Raw genomic sequence first — 18,561 nt, forward strand, 5'->3', positions numbered from 1 at the left:
TCAGTAAACTGAAAAGGATGTTTAATTAGGCCAAGCAGGCCCTGGGGGCTGGGAAGCGGTTTGTGTGAGGAGAAAACGCTTCCTGCTTCCTCGGGGATGTAAGAATTGCCCCTTCCCCCCCCCCCCACCCCCTTATCTTCCAAGCATCCGTCACAGACATCACCTCTTCCCCTGACATTGACCAGCCGTGCTGGCCTTTGTGGCTAACACGTAGCAAAACCGTGCTTGCCAAAATAAATGCTGGACTTGGTCTTTTGTTTCTGAGCTTATCTTTTGTGAAAACTGCCCTACGAGGAGGTGTGACTGACATACAATAAACTGCACGAATTTCCAGGATACAATTTCTTAAGTTTTTAACATATGGACACACCCACGGAGAGACCCCTGTTGTCCACAGCGAACAGCTCCATCACCCCAAGTCCTCCTGTGCCCTCTAACCCTCTGTCTCGCTCTGCCCTCCTGCCCCAGGCAATCACCCATCTGCTTTCTGTCACTATAGATTAGCTTGCATTTTCTCGAAAAAGTGTGTAAGTATGGACTGACTCTATTTTTGGTCTGGCTTTCCCTTGACAAAATTATTTTGACATTCATCCATACAGTTGTACGTATCAACAGTCCACACCTTCTACCGTGGACGTGTACTCCAGCCTGGGTGCGTGGCACAGTTCAGCCACTCAGCTCTTGATGGCACTGGAGCTGTTTCCACTTTTTGGCCACTACACAACTCTTAGGAACGTCTGTGCACAGTCTCTGTGCACCTATGTTTTCCTTTTTTTGAATGATATATACGTGTAGAGTGGCTGGATCCTATGACAGGTGTAGGTTTAAATTTTTAACAAACTGCCAAACTGTGTTTCCCCAGGCTGCACCCTGTCATGTTCCTGCCAGCGCTCTATGAAAGTTCCAGTTCCTCCACTGCCTCACCAATTTCTGATAAGATCAGCCTTTTTCATTTTAGTCATTCCAGATGAGTGCCATCTCATTATGGTTTTAATTAGCAATTCCCCACTTACTAATGATGGCAAGACGAGCTAACTTTCTAAGGATTCTTTTGTTGTTAAATGTAGCTTTAGTTAGAAACAAAGTATCCAGATGCTTCTGTCAGATCAGTATTTTAAATATGGCAGGTCAGTTAAAAAACATGGGAAGTAAAGGCCAATGACTTTATTTGTCAGTCACACTACCTGGGATCCTAAGATTTAATTTTACTAAAAACATTAAATAAAACATCTGTTACTTTATTTCTTAGTATCTACCCAGGTTGGTTTTTCTTTTTTTGTATGTAAGTTCTCAAATTTCATACGATTCCAGAATTTTAATTTAAAGGAGTTTTAGAGCTGAGCTGGTTCAACTCTTGGCTCTTGCAGGTTAAGGAAAAGAAGCCCCCGTGACGAACCCACCCTCAGGACACGGGCAAAAGCAACCGCTGGTGCTAAGCTTGCACTGGAAAAGAGACCTCCAGATCCAGTCCCACGCGCATTGACACGGTACTTCAGCACCAAAAATACCACTCAGTGGTTCACCAAACACGGACCAATGTTCTGCACCATCTGTGAAGGGCCCATAATCACGAACACACTCTTTTTGGGTTTGTTGTTGCTCCTGTTTGCTCTCGTCTAAATCCTAAACCCTCATGAACACGGTTGCTGCATTTATAAACGGGAAGGGTGACGGCATGATGGCCACGAGGAATCTCCCAATTTGCTCCTAAGAAAAACCTTCCTAAGAAAGTTCTAGAGGTCACATTGCACAGCAGCAGCATTATGGATTGAAGAGATACTCTAACAAAGCACTGGCTCTGTGACCTAAGACATCACGGAATCTCTCCGAAACCCAGATCACTAAATAGGGATCCTCAGACCAAGACCGGCCTCAAGGAGCCACTCGGAGGGCAAGAAGACAGGCGGCGTAGGAGAGCGCTAGGTGATCAGCGGGGCTCTGTAAAATGTAATCACCTGAGGTATAACGAGCCACTCAAATGAAGTGAAGAGCCAGGATTCGGTAAACGAAACCAGGGATGTGCCACTTAGGCTGCACTGAGCAAAAACCAAACTTTCACCAAAACATGTTAGCACGTCAAAATATTTAACCAAAAACATACAGAATATGTTATCTAAAAGGTAGGCTTTTCTAGCTGAAACGGCTTCAGCAGCTTCCTGGGAACCTGCCTCCTACTTGGTCCCCAAACCCGCTCAGCCACAGGTGGCCCTGCAGCCCTCCCACCCTCTGATCCCCGTCTGCCGATAAGCACTATGAAAAGGCGGGCCTGTTCAACTACATTTATTCCACTGCAGAGGACAACTGATAAACAAACAAAACCCCAATTCTTCAGTCCCTTTCTCTCACAATCTCAACTGTCACCTTCCACCTTAATACACATGCTGCCCAGGAGCTGCCCCTACCTCGTCACTGTGTGAGAGAACCAGGAAAAGGGGCGCCACCTGGAGTGCGCCTGTCTGTGAGCCAGCCCCAGGTGATGGGCGGCAGGCGAATGGGTGAAGACTGGAGACACGTACGGAATGCAGAGAGAGGCGTGCGTATCACACGCCGAGTCCTCAGAAACAGTGCTCGTGCACTGGAGTGCAGCTTCACTTCCATACACTGTGAAGAGGAGACGGGAGATCAAAACCAATGCTCGGAACTGGCCGGGGGCACGGGGCGTAAGTGTGTTTCTACATAACTCCACGGCAACAGCCTGAGAGATGATTAAAACAAAACACTTCTAAGGTAATATGGAAGCACAATTAAGAGTGTGGCTTCTGAAGCTAGATCGCTTGACTCTCTATCCTGCCTTAACATTTCCTAGGCTGTGGCCTCGGGCAAGTCACTTACCCGGGACCACGGCTCTGATTTCTCATCTGTAACACGGGACTAAGTGCCCAGCTCAGACAGCTGCCGGCAAGATTAAATGAGTGGACACGTGCAGAGTGAAGAAATAAGCAAATGTGAGCCACTATTACTAGTTCTGTTCTTGTAAAAATACAAAGAAAGTGGCTAGTACTTGGGGTGCCTGGGTAGCCCAGTGGGTTGATTGTCCGACTTTTGATTTTGGCTCAGGTCCTGGTCCCAGGGTTGTGGGATCAGGACCTGTGTCAGGCTCTGTGCTGAATGTGGAGCCTGCCTGAGAATCTCTCCCCCTCTGCCCCTCCCCTGTGCGTGCTCTCTCTCTCTCTCAGATAAAAATAAGTAGATGCGATGCGATGAGATAAATGGGGGTGGGGGGGCCTGGGTGGCTCAGCTGGTTGAGCACCCAGCTCTCGGTTCCGGCTCAGGTCGTGATCTCGTGGCTTCGTGGGTTTGCGCTCCACATCGGGCTCTGTGTTGGCCGCGTGGAGCCCGCTTGGGACTCTCTCCCCTCCCTCTCTGCCCCTCCCCTCCTAAAATAAATAAACTTTAGAAGGTAAATAAATAAAAGTCTTCCTTTGCTAGATAGTTTTCAGAACGTATCCAGGTTCCTATCTACTGTTCAAAATATGTCACTTAGTCTGGTAGACTTAACACCATCCTGCATTTACATCTTTTTACACCTAAAAATAGTATGAGGAAAAGGGGCTGGAATTAGTCCACCAGAGTCCATAGAAACCACTTCCCCTTGGTTCCAGGGGAAGCGGCATGAGGATTTGTGGGTCAAGCCTTTTCCTTCCCTCCTAAGTTTATTTCCTGCACATCCTGGACACTTGAACATGCATCCACAGTGGACGGGGCTCACCCTGCCTGGCCAGCTGTGGAACCGGCCAAGGGCCACCCCAAAGAGGAAACCACAGAAATGGATCCTGGGATGAGGCAGCTGAAAGGGGAACAATCAATGAGGTAGAAGGAGGAAGGTTCTATTTAAATCCATAATGTCAAAATGCTCAAAAATCCTTTGCCACTTTAGAATTTTTTTTTCTGTACTACAGAAAATATTGTCATTCAATTTGGAGAAAAAAAGGATTCTCAGATAAAAGTCACTTCTGCTGTCAGTTGGCGATGAACTGATGCATATCATAATGCAGTAAAATTAAGGTAAAGTCTATTTTTAAGCTGTTAAATTAGTACATACGATGCCTAAAATAACCTCGGAATAAAAGAATGAGAAAAGTCTCTAGGATGCCTGTGAAATTTTACCGTACGTTTCTAGGCATGAAAAAAACTGCACTTCGGTGCATGCTGTCATTTACCATAAAGAGATCAACCTCTGCCCACAGCAAGAGGCCTTGCATTCTACCCAGGCACTCAGCGGCACGGACCCCACGTGGAAAGCTGTGGCCCACAGCCTGAGGTGGGCAACACCGCCCCCTAGAGGCCATCCGAGTGGTGGCCACCAGCATTCCAAGGACGGGAACTTGAACCCAGCCCACAACTTGGCTGCGGCCGTGTACAGACCTGGTTCCTGGACCAGAATCCATCCACAGAGAAGGCTGGGCTAGGGAGACATGTGAGGTTCTGGGGGCAGGACCCCCGCGATAAAGATGTGACAGCCCGGGTCCCAGGTCCAGTGGCAGCTGGCTGGGTGTGGCCCAGGTGCACCCCCACTGCAGCCCCCTCCCCTTCAGCTCTGTGCTGGGCAGAGCCTAAAGGAGGAGCTGCAGCCCTGGTGGGAAAATCCCCTTCCTCGCTAATTAAGACAGGAGACCTCGCAGGCTCCCAGAGGGACTTGTTGGTGTGACATGTCCCGGGAAAGGCTGACCTTCCAGCCGATTCGGCAGGTGGTAGGATCGGAGGCCCGAGATTTGGGGACTCCTTCAGCTGCAACCTCTCTCAGATGCAAAGTCTGAACACAGCCTACAAGCCCGCTCCATCTGGAGGTGGGGCACAACTCACCAGGTGTGGCCCTCTGTCTGAGCGTGGCCTTGGGAAAATCCTTGGAACCCTCTACTCCAGGATTTCTGTATGAAATGGGATCTTCCCTAACTGGCAAAGTCAGTTTGAGAATCAAATGAAGTGGCTACAGACATGTGAACGTGCTCAGTTACTTCAAGCACTTTATAAACAGAAGCTACCACCACTCTTATCTGTTTCCCTACTCTTGTCTACCACGGGGACAACCATCTGGATACCAAGGGGATGGGGAAGCTGTAAGGGAGTGTGGGAAGCACAAAAGCTGCACCCCCCCCCCCCAGCAGAAGCTGCAAATCAGGAGCAGAAGTAGGTAGTTTCAATGGCAACTTACAGACGGGATTTCAGGGGGCACCCACTGTGCACAGAAATCGTGATTCAGTTCTAGGTATAAGCATCAGGGGTCAAAGGGGAACTGTTCCAGCCACGTGCAGCGCATTCTCCAGCCTGAAATGGTGCACACGCCTGCTGCCCTGATTATGGAGGAGTAAGGGTTTGAGGAGTACCACGTTATTCTTGGGTGGGTGATAAAAGATGCCTTAATATGATGAGGTTTATGAAGGAAGCCCATCAGATTACTGGGGGAGGGATGAGGGACAAATCAAAGTCTGTATCAAGAAATAATACCAATGCACGTATGTGTAAGAGAGGGGAAAGAAGGAGAAGCAAGCCGGAGCGTGTGAGGGCAGCCCCCCGTGAAGAGGGGACGCCTTGTGGGTACCGCAGCACTGGATGGTGGAAGGTACAGATGGGCAATCAAGGACAAGGTGAGGGACAGGTGCTGTACCTGGGCAGAGGGCCCACACAGAGACCAACGTCAGAGCGTGAACCTCAACCACCCAAATATTTACACAAAGTCTACTTCGTGAAAAACAGAGATTTTGAGATGAGGAATTTATTTTTTCTCTTTTCCCAACATTGCCAAAGCATAAAGCACTCTCCTGGAGGTTTCAAAGTGGGAAGAGCTCCTTCCCGCCCCTGCGTCATTCTGAGAGCAGCCACTGTCTCCCTGAAACAGCCTGCAGTTGGTCACAGTGTAATCCATCCTTGGCTCTGCAAATCTCCGGAGACGGCGAGCATTCGTGCAGTCTGCCGTCCCTTGTCCCAAGGGTAACACTTCATTCCCTGGACTCTACCCGCAGGGCAGGAACAGGAACTCCTTCCACACCAGCTCACTCCCCTCTGGACACTCTCCCCTTGCAAAGTGGGGGCTGGGGAGCAAAGGAAACATCACGTGCGATCCAACCAGCAGTGCACAGCAAGATGACTGACCCCCAGTTGTGATTTTTCTCCCGTGCTTTTGCTCATGACAGCCACAGGCGTTACTTCGGGGCACGGCACCATGTTCATGAACATGTGTAAGGTTGTTGTTTTCACATGTGCTGTGGCCACACGTGACCCTTACTTCATAACCTGAGTGTTTCTGATTCAAAAGACTCCTATTAAAACCCATGAATGAAATGTCCATGTTGGATTTTGACCTACTCCTGCTGACATGTTTTGGGATCCTCTGTATCTGACAGACCCTGACCTAGACTTTGACAATAAGCGTGCTTTCCATGCCAATACTTCCACTCACAGATTTTCTGCATGGGGACAGAGACGCTCAAGGGAGACATCGTCCCGCAGCCTCACCGAGGTCATCTACTAACAAGCCCTGCAACGATGGTCTCACTTGCAAGGCTTCCCAGGTAGCCAAGGTGATTTCTGCTGCAGCACCAAGTCTGTCCCTGTTTGGTGGCAATTTTCCCATTTTCAACATAAACAGCTCCCAACACAACAAAGGAGGGTTTTCAGGGTGTCTGAATTCCGAAGAGCATTCCTTCCAGATGTCACATTGGGACATAAAAGTTCTGAATACGTTAGTAGGGTCAGTTCAAAGACACGACAATGGCACGGAAGGCTCCCCTACAGAAGGTGATGCCAGGGATGAAACCCACCCATCTGCCAGCCTCAGGTCCCACTGAGGTGACGGGTCTACCACCTCCCTTGGCCACTGCCATCAGCAAGTCTGATCCAACCGTGGGCCTGGACGGGAAATTACTTCCTTACTCACAAACCGCGTACGATGAGTAATACCTCACTATCAGAGCAGCTTGGGAGGATAAGGACAGTGCTGGTCTTGTGATAAGTGACTCCCTCAGTTGACGCTTTTTCCCAGCCATTCAGCAGTCTGATTCCAGTGACTGTACTAACAGATTGCCCATACTTTCCTGTTTCGTCTACAAATTAGGTGTTAAATGCCCGGTTTAATGCTCAGTAATTCCACTGCATGTCCTTCATCAAGCCAGAAACCGAGCAAAGAGTGAAATACAGTTAACATGCTATAACCCATTCATTCACTTCTTTCTCTACTGGCAGTTTATCAACTGCCTTTTCTAGAACTCTGCCTAGGACTGACCGACCTCACCTGTGCGCTGTGTGAACTCTGCTTTCTGCATTGCCAGCCCCCTGGCATGTCCCCCCTTCCTCACCCCTCCTTAAAGATCAACAGACCCAACCATCAGGTTCTCTCACTACCCAAGGGTCTAACTGTCTTGGAATAGAGACTTGAACTCCCTCGGAAGAAATAAATCCTTTCTTATAAAATCTTCACTCATTTTGATCTTTCGCTTCTTCTAAGGCAGTCCAAAGAGCAGTCTCCTTGAGGAGAACAAAAAAGCAAAGTGAAAGTTGATGAAACCTATTTTCTGCTCATATCCATGGGCTTCGCTGGTGCAGGCACAAAGCCCAACCCTTCCTTGATCTCAGGGCTCTCAATTTGGGGCTTCAAAGAAAGGAAAACAAAACCAAAGAAGCCTTTTCTTATCTAGAGCTTTCCAGCTTTCCTGACAAAACCCTCACACGTTGCTGCCGATCAAGCTTCCCACCACTTACTCAATAAAAATAACCAGTAACAAACAATACATACCAGAAATGCATATGGATGATGTACTTCTCTCAATTAACCAAAGACCTATCACATTTAGTTCATGAAGCTGAGTGCCAAAATAAAAAAATCAAGAACATTAAAAATGCTCTATTAAAAAGTCCAGCAAGTAAACCAGATCACATATACATCCATTTTAAGCTGGACATTTTAAGACCTATAATATTGGACTGGCTTGACATTCAGCTGAAGGGCCTCTCCTCTCTATTATATTAATTGAGGCCAATCTACAAACAGTGAATTAAAGCAGACATTTGCAACTCTCCATTGAGGGCTGACCCTTCAACAAGAAATTATAAAATTTGGAGTCTGTGCACAGTTACAAATTTTAAATCCCAGCTGTTGTAATACCGAGTTACAAATAAAGATAATGTAGTATGTTATTAATTCATTTAATAATCATTTACTGAGTGGCCACATTTTCTACACTAACATCTCATTTCCCTGCTGACATGAAAATTTTCTCTACCTGAAAATATCGGACCAGTATGAAGAAATAGAAAATTCATGAATTTAAACCACTTTTTAACTACCCTATAGAAAAAAAAATAATGTTTTACATAAAACTCTTCTGATAAAAGGGCCTCTTTTAGAGAAGAACATCGCTCTCTCCCCCTGGGCTAACACTAGTGTTTTATGCATACTTATTTGGTGGGAAAAAAATCCTTTATTTTGCAGCTTTGGCTGGTAACACAAGAATTTAGTGATTTGTGCAAAGTAACACATGCCAGTACGAATGAATGGACCCATGAGTAAAGATTCTTTACAAGAGCTGACCCTGTCCTGACAGACTGGGGCTAGAGACACAGCTTATATCCCAGAAAGGCTTCAACCTTTGATCTTAAACAAAAGGGCCAGAGCAAGGTGCTTACTCAGAGCAAGGGCACCAGAAGTAGATTAAACAGTTTTTGTTGAGCAAAGATGAGGGAGGAAGAGATCAGATTATAGCTAGGTATTTATACCTTTGCATCTCACATTTCCATCTGCCCCATCCTGTGTGTGTCCAATCAGTTACAGGTGGGGAGATGGGGAGAGGAGGGAAAAAGGAACATTTACTGGCAGCTGCTCCAAGACAGGCACTATGGTAAGTGTTGACAGAGTTTCACTCAGCTGTCCACACGCCTGAGAGACCCTCGTGTTCCCATCCTGTAGTAGGGGAAGCAGAGGCATTCAAGTCTGGCCCACGTCACTCAGGCAGTTAAAGGGACAGGTTCCACTCTGATATGCTTTGTTAATTAATTTAATAAAGGTTATATTTTTACAGAAAGAAAGCATCAATGACTAGATTCACAGACACACACACACACACACACACACACACACACACCCCTACGGCAAGACCATCTACTTTTTTAAACGCCAGACACTACAGAGTATAAGAAGACAAAGTGCTAAACCTGTTGGTAGCAACTAAATGCCCCAAACCAAATCTAACGTTGAGTCATGCAAGGACTGTTCTAGGCTCTTTGCTTCCTCTTGCTTTCTTTGGCTTGAGGCCGTTTAATTGCCCATTTGTATCTGCATCAGATTAGTTAAATCAAAGGAATCAAATATTCAAGAGTACAAGGAGAGAGGTCAGCTAAGGTACCGAATACCGAACATAAATTACTGAGAGGTGATCAACTAAACATCCTAAGGTCTTAACCTTCCCCTCTGACAAATGTATCGAAGCCATCCTGGCCTTTTGAGAAGTCGCAAAGATCACTCACCATTGCTGAGGGGAGTGCAAATGAAACAGCCGTTCTGGAAAACAGTTCGGTGGTCTCTTTTAGAACGACAGGAGCTTAACCAGAGCACTCAGCAATCGCACTCTCGGCCATTTGGCCCACAGGAATAAAAGCTTCAGTCCATGTGAAAACCTGTGCATGACAGTCCAGTGTCTCTTTCTGAAACTGCCAAAACCTGAAGAGAACCCACTGTCCCTTAATGGGTAGGTGGCTAACAAACTAGGGCATATCCGTACCAGGAAACACTACTCAGGAAGGAAGAGCCAAGAACTACTGATGGATCTCAAGGGAATGACGCCAAGTAAGAAAGTTACACAGCGTATGATCCCCTTACACAACATTTTGAATCACAAATTATATACATGGAGAATAACAGATGAGTGGCTGCCAGGGGTTAGAGACGCAGTTGGGGTTAGGTATGAACAGGAGGTGTATCACCTGGGTGATGGGATGATTCTGTAAGTTCAAAGTGGTTACGTGAATCCGCACAGGATACAACAGCACAGAGCAACCACCCACGAGCACATGCACACGTGCCACACCGGAAGAGGCTTGTGGAGCATAGCAGAGTCACTCTCCTGCTTGCATAGTGCACGGGGGCTACCCAGGACGTGACACTGGGGGAGGCTGGGAGAAGGGGGTACAGACCTCCTTGTCCATTTCTTTTTTGCCCAACTTCCTGTGAACCTGTAATTATTTCAGATTGAAAGTTAAAAAAGAAAGCTGGGAGTATGTTTAGAGGGATCACATAGATCTTTGGAGGTATATACGTGGGGTGGAAATAGTAATGGAAACAAGCAAATAAATCATTTTAGAGAACACAGATGCAGGAGTCATCAGCAAAAGCATGGCTGTGAAGGCCAAAACGAAAGGCTTGGAAGCTTGGGCTCAAACTAGAGAACTTAGCACGGGAGGTGTGAGATATCCGGAGGATGCTGGAGCTCAAGAGGCCAGGCTCGCTCAGAGAGCTGACAGGTCCCTGCATGGAACAGAAACAGGCCCTCTCTGGAAAGTCAGGCCTAAGGAACGGGCTCTGCACTACAAACCACCGATGACAAGAATTCAGCAGAGGGCAGCTGGTCTACCCAGGGAGCAGCACGCACCGTCAATCAATTTTCCTGAATGAGGTTAACCACCAGATGCCCAATTCATTCTCCAGCTCCGCCAGGGAAAGGAGAGAAAGGAAATCTGGGCCCTTTAGGCAGGGCTCACTGAGAAAGCACTGGGTTCGTCTTCAACAATACTCCTGGAGCGAACTAGGTGAGGGCTGGAGGAGAGGCGGCCTGAGAACTCCATACCCCAAGGAGCTATGCAGCACCCGCTTCCTGGAAACCCTCCCCAACCGGGGTGACCAGGGTGCAGAGTCCCCAAGGGCTCTGTCCCTGCTCCCCAGGGCGAGGGAGCACTAGCCAGAGCATAAAGAAAGAAGCCAGCTTACCCGCAGGCATAAGAATGAAGCCAGACAGGTGTGCTGGGACCAAAAAAAAAAAAAAAAAAAAAAAAAAAAAAAAAAAAAAATCACCAGGTGGTCAGGAGGCCTTTATTTTTGACTTCTGAGTAAATCCTCTTTTCCCAGGCATTACCCCAAACAAAAACTTGCCCCAGTTCAGCATGTTAAGTCTGCAGAACCAGAACCCAAAAGGCTTCTTTACTTAAACCCAGCAAGAATCACAGCCCGATTCAAATGGGAATGGTCTTCCCTGGGAAACCATGGCTTTCAGAAATCAAGTGAACAAAACCAACTCAAGGCCACTGAATCAAATCGAGAAATAAACTCCGGCCAAGAACTCAGTACCACCACCTGGTTGCCTCAAATAACCCACAAATATCAAAGGTAATTATCAATTAACTCAGGACCTAATTTCGAGAATGAAGGACGAATGGATGAAAATAACTATGCTTGTGCTATATTTGGAAATGGAAATATGTCCCTCTATCATTAAATCTCAGAATGGTGTGCTAGAAATAGACATTATTTATTCCACAAGCTGACAGAGGATATGCTAAGTCTGGAAGGCAGGCTCACTAGTGAGATATAAAGGTAAGGGATACATCGTTTTGGTCTTCAAGGAACTTCGCATCCACCGTGAAAAACCAACAAATGACCGACACACACACAATGCACACAAAAGCAGACATAGGTCTCTCTGCTGGTCCTTCATCTTTGTCCTGGCACATGACAGCTGGCCTGGGAGGCCCGTGGGGATGAGTGAACAAATGAATCAACAGTGGGAAGAAGCATCCAGGAGGACAGGAAGACAGGCAATACTGGGAGAGTTATAGTCAGAAGCGGTGTGAACAACGTGCCAAAGGAGAGCAGAGAGACTGAGAGGTAGAAGGCAAAGGCAGGAGGAGGAAACTTCATGTTAGGCTCGTCGGCATTCTCTTTAAATACTACTTTAAAAACATTTTAAACAAGAAACCAGGGAGTATCAGTCATCACGCCTTCTGAAAGGAGGGGTAAAACATCTCATGACTTGCTTTCAGAGGAGGAAAAAAAATGCAGGAAGGGTCCCAGGATGCTTCCAGATCTGGGGTGAAACTCCATCAACCACTTTCTGCATCCCACCTCAAGGTAGAAGATATTTCCTCTCTTCTCTCTTCCCAGGAATGGGTATTCTGTATTGCGTCCTCTGGGATTAAGAGAGCAAGGCGTCCTGAGGTCTCGCTCAGAACCTAAGCGCTCGGTCGGCCACAACGCACAACCCTTGAGTCTCTCCCAGGTGGGGTTCTTAAGAAGAATTCCTGATCCAGCACCTTTAAACTTAGTGGTTAATGATGCCACCTTCGATTACGTGCTCATCAGTGAGCCAGAAATGTGCCACAAAAGAGACAGGCCAACAGCTGTGCTCCACGTAAAGCGAGAGATCACCACCACCACGCGTCTGGAGTGAGAAGTCCACCTGCACACCAGGAGAGCCTTTGAAAGCTAGCTTCCAAAAAGCTTCATGTATTTGCCTGAATAAAAAAAGACAACCCGCCTTTTCTATCTTCCTCTATGTAATTTTAAATTGCAGGGGTGCCTGGGTGGCTCAGTTGGTTGGGTGTCCAACTTCAGCTCAGGTCATGATCTCACAGTTCATGGGTTCAAGCCACGCGTCGGGCTCTGTGCTGACAGCTCAGAACCTGGAGCCTGCTTAGGATTCCGTGTTTCCCTCTCTCTCTGCCCCTCCCCTGTTCACACTCTGTCTCTCTCTCAAAAAGAAATAAACCCTAAAAGAAAAATTTTAATTGTATAATCTGCTTGAGAAAAATTAATTTAGACAGCATAAATCTTTTAGCAACCTTTCATTCCTCTGATATGTTAAACTGTTTAGTAACTTTATGCAAACACATATTTAATTAGCATGACTTCCTTTACTTGGCCCTTCTGTCACTTTTAATCTCATTTTAAACTAATTAAATTTGTTCTAAACAAATCTGAATTTTCATTAAACGAATCTGAATTTTCATTAAATACCCAGTTTCACAACACAGTGACAGAAGAAATCATTCCTTCCCAAGAAAACCTACCAAGTACCCCTGTAGACGTTAAGGCCTAGATGCGGCACAGAGAAAGGAGACTGAGGAAAATTCTGGAGCTGGTCAGTAACAAATGAATCTACTATAAAAATGGCCGGGGCTAAAGACGAAGGCCAAGCACATCGCAGGGAAGAATCGAGCAGCGCTCCATGCCTGTGTGTGGCCAGCTTCACAGCATCTGAACTCCCGGCTGCCTGGGACCGCTAGGCACTCCCCCAACTGGTCAGCCGGGGCACCCTTCCTCGGCCTCAGGTCACTTTAGGGCACACATTTAAGAAGAACCCAGTCAGGGTACACACGCTAGTTTCTCTGCCACTGTGATAGTTTTCCATGTAACAGGAATGAACGCACTGAAAATTCTCCAGTTGTAAAGGGAACCACTTAACCTTTAAAACAGATTTGAGGTCTCCTTGGTCTACCAACTTCATCAATTCTAGAAGTTCCTACGGTGTAAGTCAATGAAAACAAAATGTGTTTTCACTTTTAAATAAATTCCCAAGCCTGGTAACAAGACAGATTCTACTGTTTGCTAACTGGAATGTTTTTATTATAAGATTCTTTTTCTTAAAAATGCTACTTATGTTATTAAAGCCAGTGAACTGAGACCCAGTCTCTGGGGAACAGCTCTTGCAAAACACTTTCCTTCTAGTTTCCTTTAGTGTCTGCTTTCTGAAAACTGTAACCAAGCTGAAAAGGTGATGTAAATCATATATACTGCTTCAGGAAGTCTTCTCCGTCCTAAAGTCAAGCTAAATCTTTACAAATCCTGCTTGAGAATATTCCTTGGCACGTCACAGAGACAAACAGCAGATTAGGGACACGTGGTGGCAGACCTTCCTCTGTCTCCAGAGGCACAGGCTACCCGAGGCCACGGCGCCCCCTGCGGCTCAAGTGACAAGCTTCACCCCCCAGCCACTGTGCTTCCCTAGGAGGGGGCTGCTGGGAGCTATTTGCTGCCGTCTGTCTGTCTGTCTGCCGCACCTGGAAGAGCGAAGGCACAGTCTGCTTTTTCACACACATCACCTTCTCCCTCTCGGCCTGGGTGTCCAAATGCATGAGGTAAAGAGTTGCTGACATCAACATTGAAGGGAAAGAGAGAGAAACACACAACTATACTGCAACAGGTGGGCATAAAGAAAGTTCCAGAAGGCGCAGGGAAAACAGCTGACCCTGCCTGGAGCAGTGAAGGGAAGCTATATACCCAAGTTTCAGGGGCGCCCGAGTGTCACAGGTTTGGGGACACTGCTGAGTGTGACGGGCTGCAGGCAAAGTGGAGACCGGACCGTTAGGATGCAGAGAGGTTTCAGGCCAGTGCCCCACGTACATAAGGAATCACTGACGGTTCAAAAGCAAGGCTATGACCCGATCAAATTTCTATTTCTGTGGCAGTGTTGCAGGAGGCTGGAGCGAGAGCGGCCAGAGGCAGGGACACCCACTGGTGGCTACGGCCTGACCCGAGCTGAGGGAAGAACTCACAGCCGGCTGCACCCGTGACCAGAAACCACTGCGGACAATCGTACCATTGGTAAGTCTCCTCAGAATTACCATGTGTCCTCGGAAAAAAAACCAAAAACCTTCTTTTGGGGCACCTGGCTGGCTCAGTCAGATAAATGTCTGACTCTTGGTTTCGGCTCAGGTCCCGATCTCACAACTGGTGAGTTCAAGCCTTGAGTCGGGCTTCACTGTAAGTGAAGAGCCTGCTTGGGATTCTCTGTCTCCCTTTCTCTGCCCCTCCCGGCTCGCTCTCGGTCTCTCTCTGTCTGTCTCTCTCTCTCAAAAATAAACAAGCGTTAAAAAAAAAGCAGTTTCTTCGTAAATACTGTAAAGTCTTTTTTAGTTATGGCATTATTAAGGGCAGGCAGAGAAGCTGGCGGCAGTGGTGTTCTGCTCTGAGAGCCTCCCCAGGCCCACCCAGCGCCGGCTGCTGCAGAAAGGGCTGCCCGCGCAGCAGAGGACGGCAGAGCCCATCACCGGCCTGGGTGGGCCAAGGTCTCAGGGTCTGTCTCCAGGCTGCCACACAGGCTCGCAGAGTTTCAGAGGAAGAGGGAAGTATGGGTTTCTGGGAGCCAAGCCTTTAAGTGACGAATGGCCTGGGCGACAACTAACTGCCCGAGATCCAGAACTGGCGGTGAGGTTCCTTCCCTTTGAGCACAGCTCCCGCTTCCTGGTCTCTGACGCCCCTCCCGCGGCTCTCGGGCAGCCCTACGCTTTCCAGATCCTTCTTCCCAGCCTGCGTCTATAAGCTTTCATGTGCTCAATCTCAGATCACCTGGAAGGGCTCCTCATCTCGAATTTACAAAGAGCTGTGAAGTAGAGAGGTTTTTTTTCCCTTCACAAGAAGATGCAGTAAAAGTTGACATCTTTAGTCAATTTGTAGTCCTACCGAAAACTTTAGATTACGTCTTTTTTCTCCTAAAAAGCTACATAAGCTAACTGTAATTTTGTAGGATTTCTCCTAAGAATAACATACACGTACACAAGGTATAATTAGTACCCACCTATTTTCATGTACCAAATAACATGATCTTTTACAATGACAAGAGCATACCTATGAAGTCAGCACTAGTATCCCGATGGCCATGTTGGGTTTGGCACATTTAAGTTCAATATTACGTAGAATTCACTTTTATCATGATCTGAGAGTGGTCACACAGTCCGATAAAATCATGTCAACCATGACACTGGCCACATGACAGCCTTACCCACGGAAAGGAAACCAAGCTGTGACCACAGTCACAGCTAAGATGGACACGCTCTGTCCTCTCTCCAAGTTAAAGACCCCTCTACCAGCTCCAGGCTTCCCTGCTCACCTCCTACTCCACACCCTTCCCTGGCCAGCCCAGGCCTCACGGGTCCACTCCTGACAGACACGCAGGCTTCCACGCTGGCGAAGACAAGCAAGGAGCCAGCAGCCTAGAGCACAGTCCCCCGTGCATGCCGACCCGCTCAGGTCGAAAGCCTTTGTCTCATGGCTCACCACCTCCGGTCCACTTTCTCACATCACAACCAGTCCACACTCTTCCCAAGGGGTTCAAAGGGCCTTTCAGAGCCAGGCTCCATTGTGCGTCCCGATGCCTTACCTCCTTGACATGGCTGTGAAACGAGACCGACATGTCCAGCAGGATCTTCCGCTGCTCGACACGCCGAACAAAATCTTGTATCCGGTCTTCAAGCTGATGGGCAGCCTGATAAATCTCTTCTGGGTCACATTCCCCGGTCTGTGCCAGCTGTTCTGCTGCTTCCAGTAATTTATCCGCGTTGGTATATGTGTTCTGCGCAAGAGAAAATCCAGAGAAATAGAAGGTGAATTAGAAAAAACCCAGCTGGCCATCACACGTGGCAACTGAGTCACTTTGGAACACTCCAGATCATTGCTGCAAATTAAACAGAAAAAATATGAAGGCAAGAGATGAGTTAAGGAGTTCAGTATACCTCTATCAGCAGCCTTTTCCATTACTGTTGTAGATTGTTAAACTCTGAGCCTTCCCTCTGAAGCGGAGACAGGGTATCTACAGGCGGCTGTGGCTGTCCCATGACTCACAGAGGGCTTTCGGCTTTGTGCTGCTGCACATCCAGAAGATAGCACACAGCACAAATGCCCACTTCACTTTCCCTTCCAGTCTTATGACGGAGTGCAGAGTTCCAGTTTTGTCTTTCAGTATGACATACGGTTTTATAATTCCCCAAGTGCAAGTGGAAAGACTGGGTTCCAAGTACAAGTTGCTGTCTTCTTTAACATGTTTCTACTTACCGGTAATTCTGTGCTTCTCTCTCTTCTACTTAAGAACACATACTTTTTTGAGAAAAAGGAAATAACCATAATGGCTTATACAAACTAGCTAGAGTTTTAGAGAGCTTAAAGTTATGTGTAAATAGGTATCTAAAATACCCTGAAAATTACTCCATTTGGATCCATGATAAATGAAAGGCTGCAAATGGGTTCCCCAAATAAAGAGGTGTACCAGAGAGGCGCCCCTGCTCATGGAAATGCTAGAGAGAGGGCAGGCCGGCAGGGGCCGGGGGCAGCCAAGAGTGGGAGGGCTTCAGCGACGTGCAAGAACAGAGGGAAGGCCCGTAGAGCAGGCTGAGGTCCCTTTTAGAAACAGGCTGAGTCCTCTGTCCTTCTCGAACATGTCAGTCCTGCAGCTGAGCAGGGGCAGCGTCTCATCAGTGGACAGAGTGTGGGGCAGTGTCCCTGCAGAAAGCCTGTGCCTGGGAAGGATGAGGGCGCCCCTGCATGGGCAGCCTCCCACTGGGGGGACATCCATCTACTGAAACAACACATTAAGGATAAGGAGGGGCAGTGTCCTTAGTTCAGAAAAGGGAGTTACAGATGTGGAAAAGGAGAAAAGCTGAGCTAGCCCTATAGTACGAGGCTGGAATTAGACGGATGCGTGTGATACATGGTTCTACAGACACATGTGGGAATGTTTGCGTTTGTACACACACACACACACACACACACACACACACTCCTCTTTCCCTCCTCCAGTGAGAAGGCCCAGGAGTAGCCACGGCCCAACAGCAGTTAAGCATTCCTAGTACCCAGATTTCTACCTGGAATGGCCATTCTCCTCTACAAGGAACCAGGGCTCTTGGAGATATGGCTGACTCGAGGTTGGGATGGGACAAAGCACAAGATGAGCCTGAAATATCTTATTGTATCCAGAAGGAAGGAGATGCTTGACAACAATGTGGGTAGGTCAGGCCACAGAGGTTAGCTTGAGGGGGCTCCCACTGGCCAAATCAGGGACGATCTGAGAGTAAACAGTGAGACTAACAGAGTATATAAGCCACCAATGCAAAGGAAAGCACGAGTCCATACGGACATAAGTAAATAAATAAAACTAGATGAGGAACAGGATATTTATAGAATTTCAAAGGAGCTCCCCACTAAGTGCTTGTTAATTACCGAGGGGGAGAGACTCATCCCACAGTGGAGAAGCCTGGCAGACACCACTTCAACCCAGAAGTCAATGCGAGGACCACAGGTAGCGGGACAAATGAAAACCGGGTGTCGCCCAATGGGACAGCACAAGGACACGGCAGTGTGTCTAGGACACACCCAGCCGAAGACATATAACTGGAGTCTAATCATGAGGATGCATCAGGCAAACCCAAAGGGAGGAGCATTCTCCAAAATAATGGGCCTGAAATCCTCCAAAGGTCAGAAAAGTTTAGGCACGACCAAGGAGGTGCTACCAACGCAAGGACCTTGGAAATGTGACCACTTGATGCCACCGGTGATTGTGCACCGGGTCCTTCAGCCGTAAGGACATGCCGGGGGCTGAGGGTTAGAAGGTAGGCACGTCGCAGTGCTAGCCTCCTAATTCTGACAGTGATATGTGGGTGCACAGGACAGCGTCCCTCCTTGGTGGGAAAAGGACGCTAAAGTCAGCAGTTCAAGGAGAGTTACGTTCTCTGTGCTATCTGTCCAATGTTCCTGCAAGTTGAAAAAACATTGAAGGCAGCTATAAATGCAGCATGGTAAGTATGAGATGGTCTCAGTAAGGAGGACGCTGACGCACAGAAACAGAGGGAGGGGTTCCAGAGGGGGCCCAGAGG

The 18,561-nt window shown here is 47.7% G+C and overlaps 1 protein-coding gene across 1 annotated transcript in view; it reads right to left on the bottom strand.

The window, feature by feature from the left end:
- Positions 1-18,561, bottom strand: part of TRIO (trio Rho guanine nucleotide exchange factor) — a 354,997-nt gene that overhangs the window by 141,424 nt on the left and 195,012 nt on the right. The window contains exon 11 of the mRNA XM_030332423.1: positions 16,077-16,268. Within this exon, the coding sequence (XP_030188283.1) occupies positions 16,077-16,268 (192 nt within the window). The remainder of the gene's footprint in view (positions 1-16,076; positions 16,269-18,561) is intronic.

Source organism: Lynx canadensis, chromosome A1, assembly GCF_007474595.2.
Source record: "Lynx canadensis isolate LIC74 chromosome A1, mLynCan4.pri.v2, whole genome shotgun sequence".
Lineage (NCBI taxonomy): Eukaryota > Metazoa > Chordata > Mammalia > Carnivora > Felidae > Lynx > Lynx canadensis.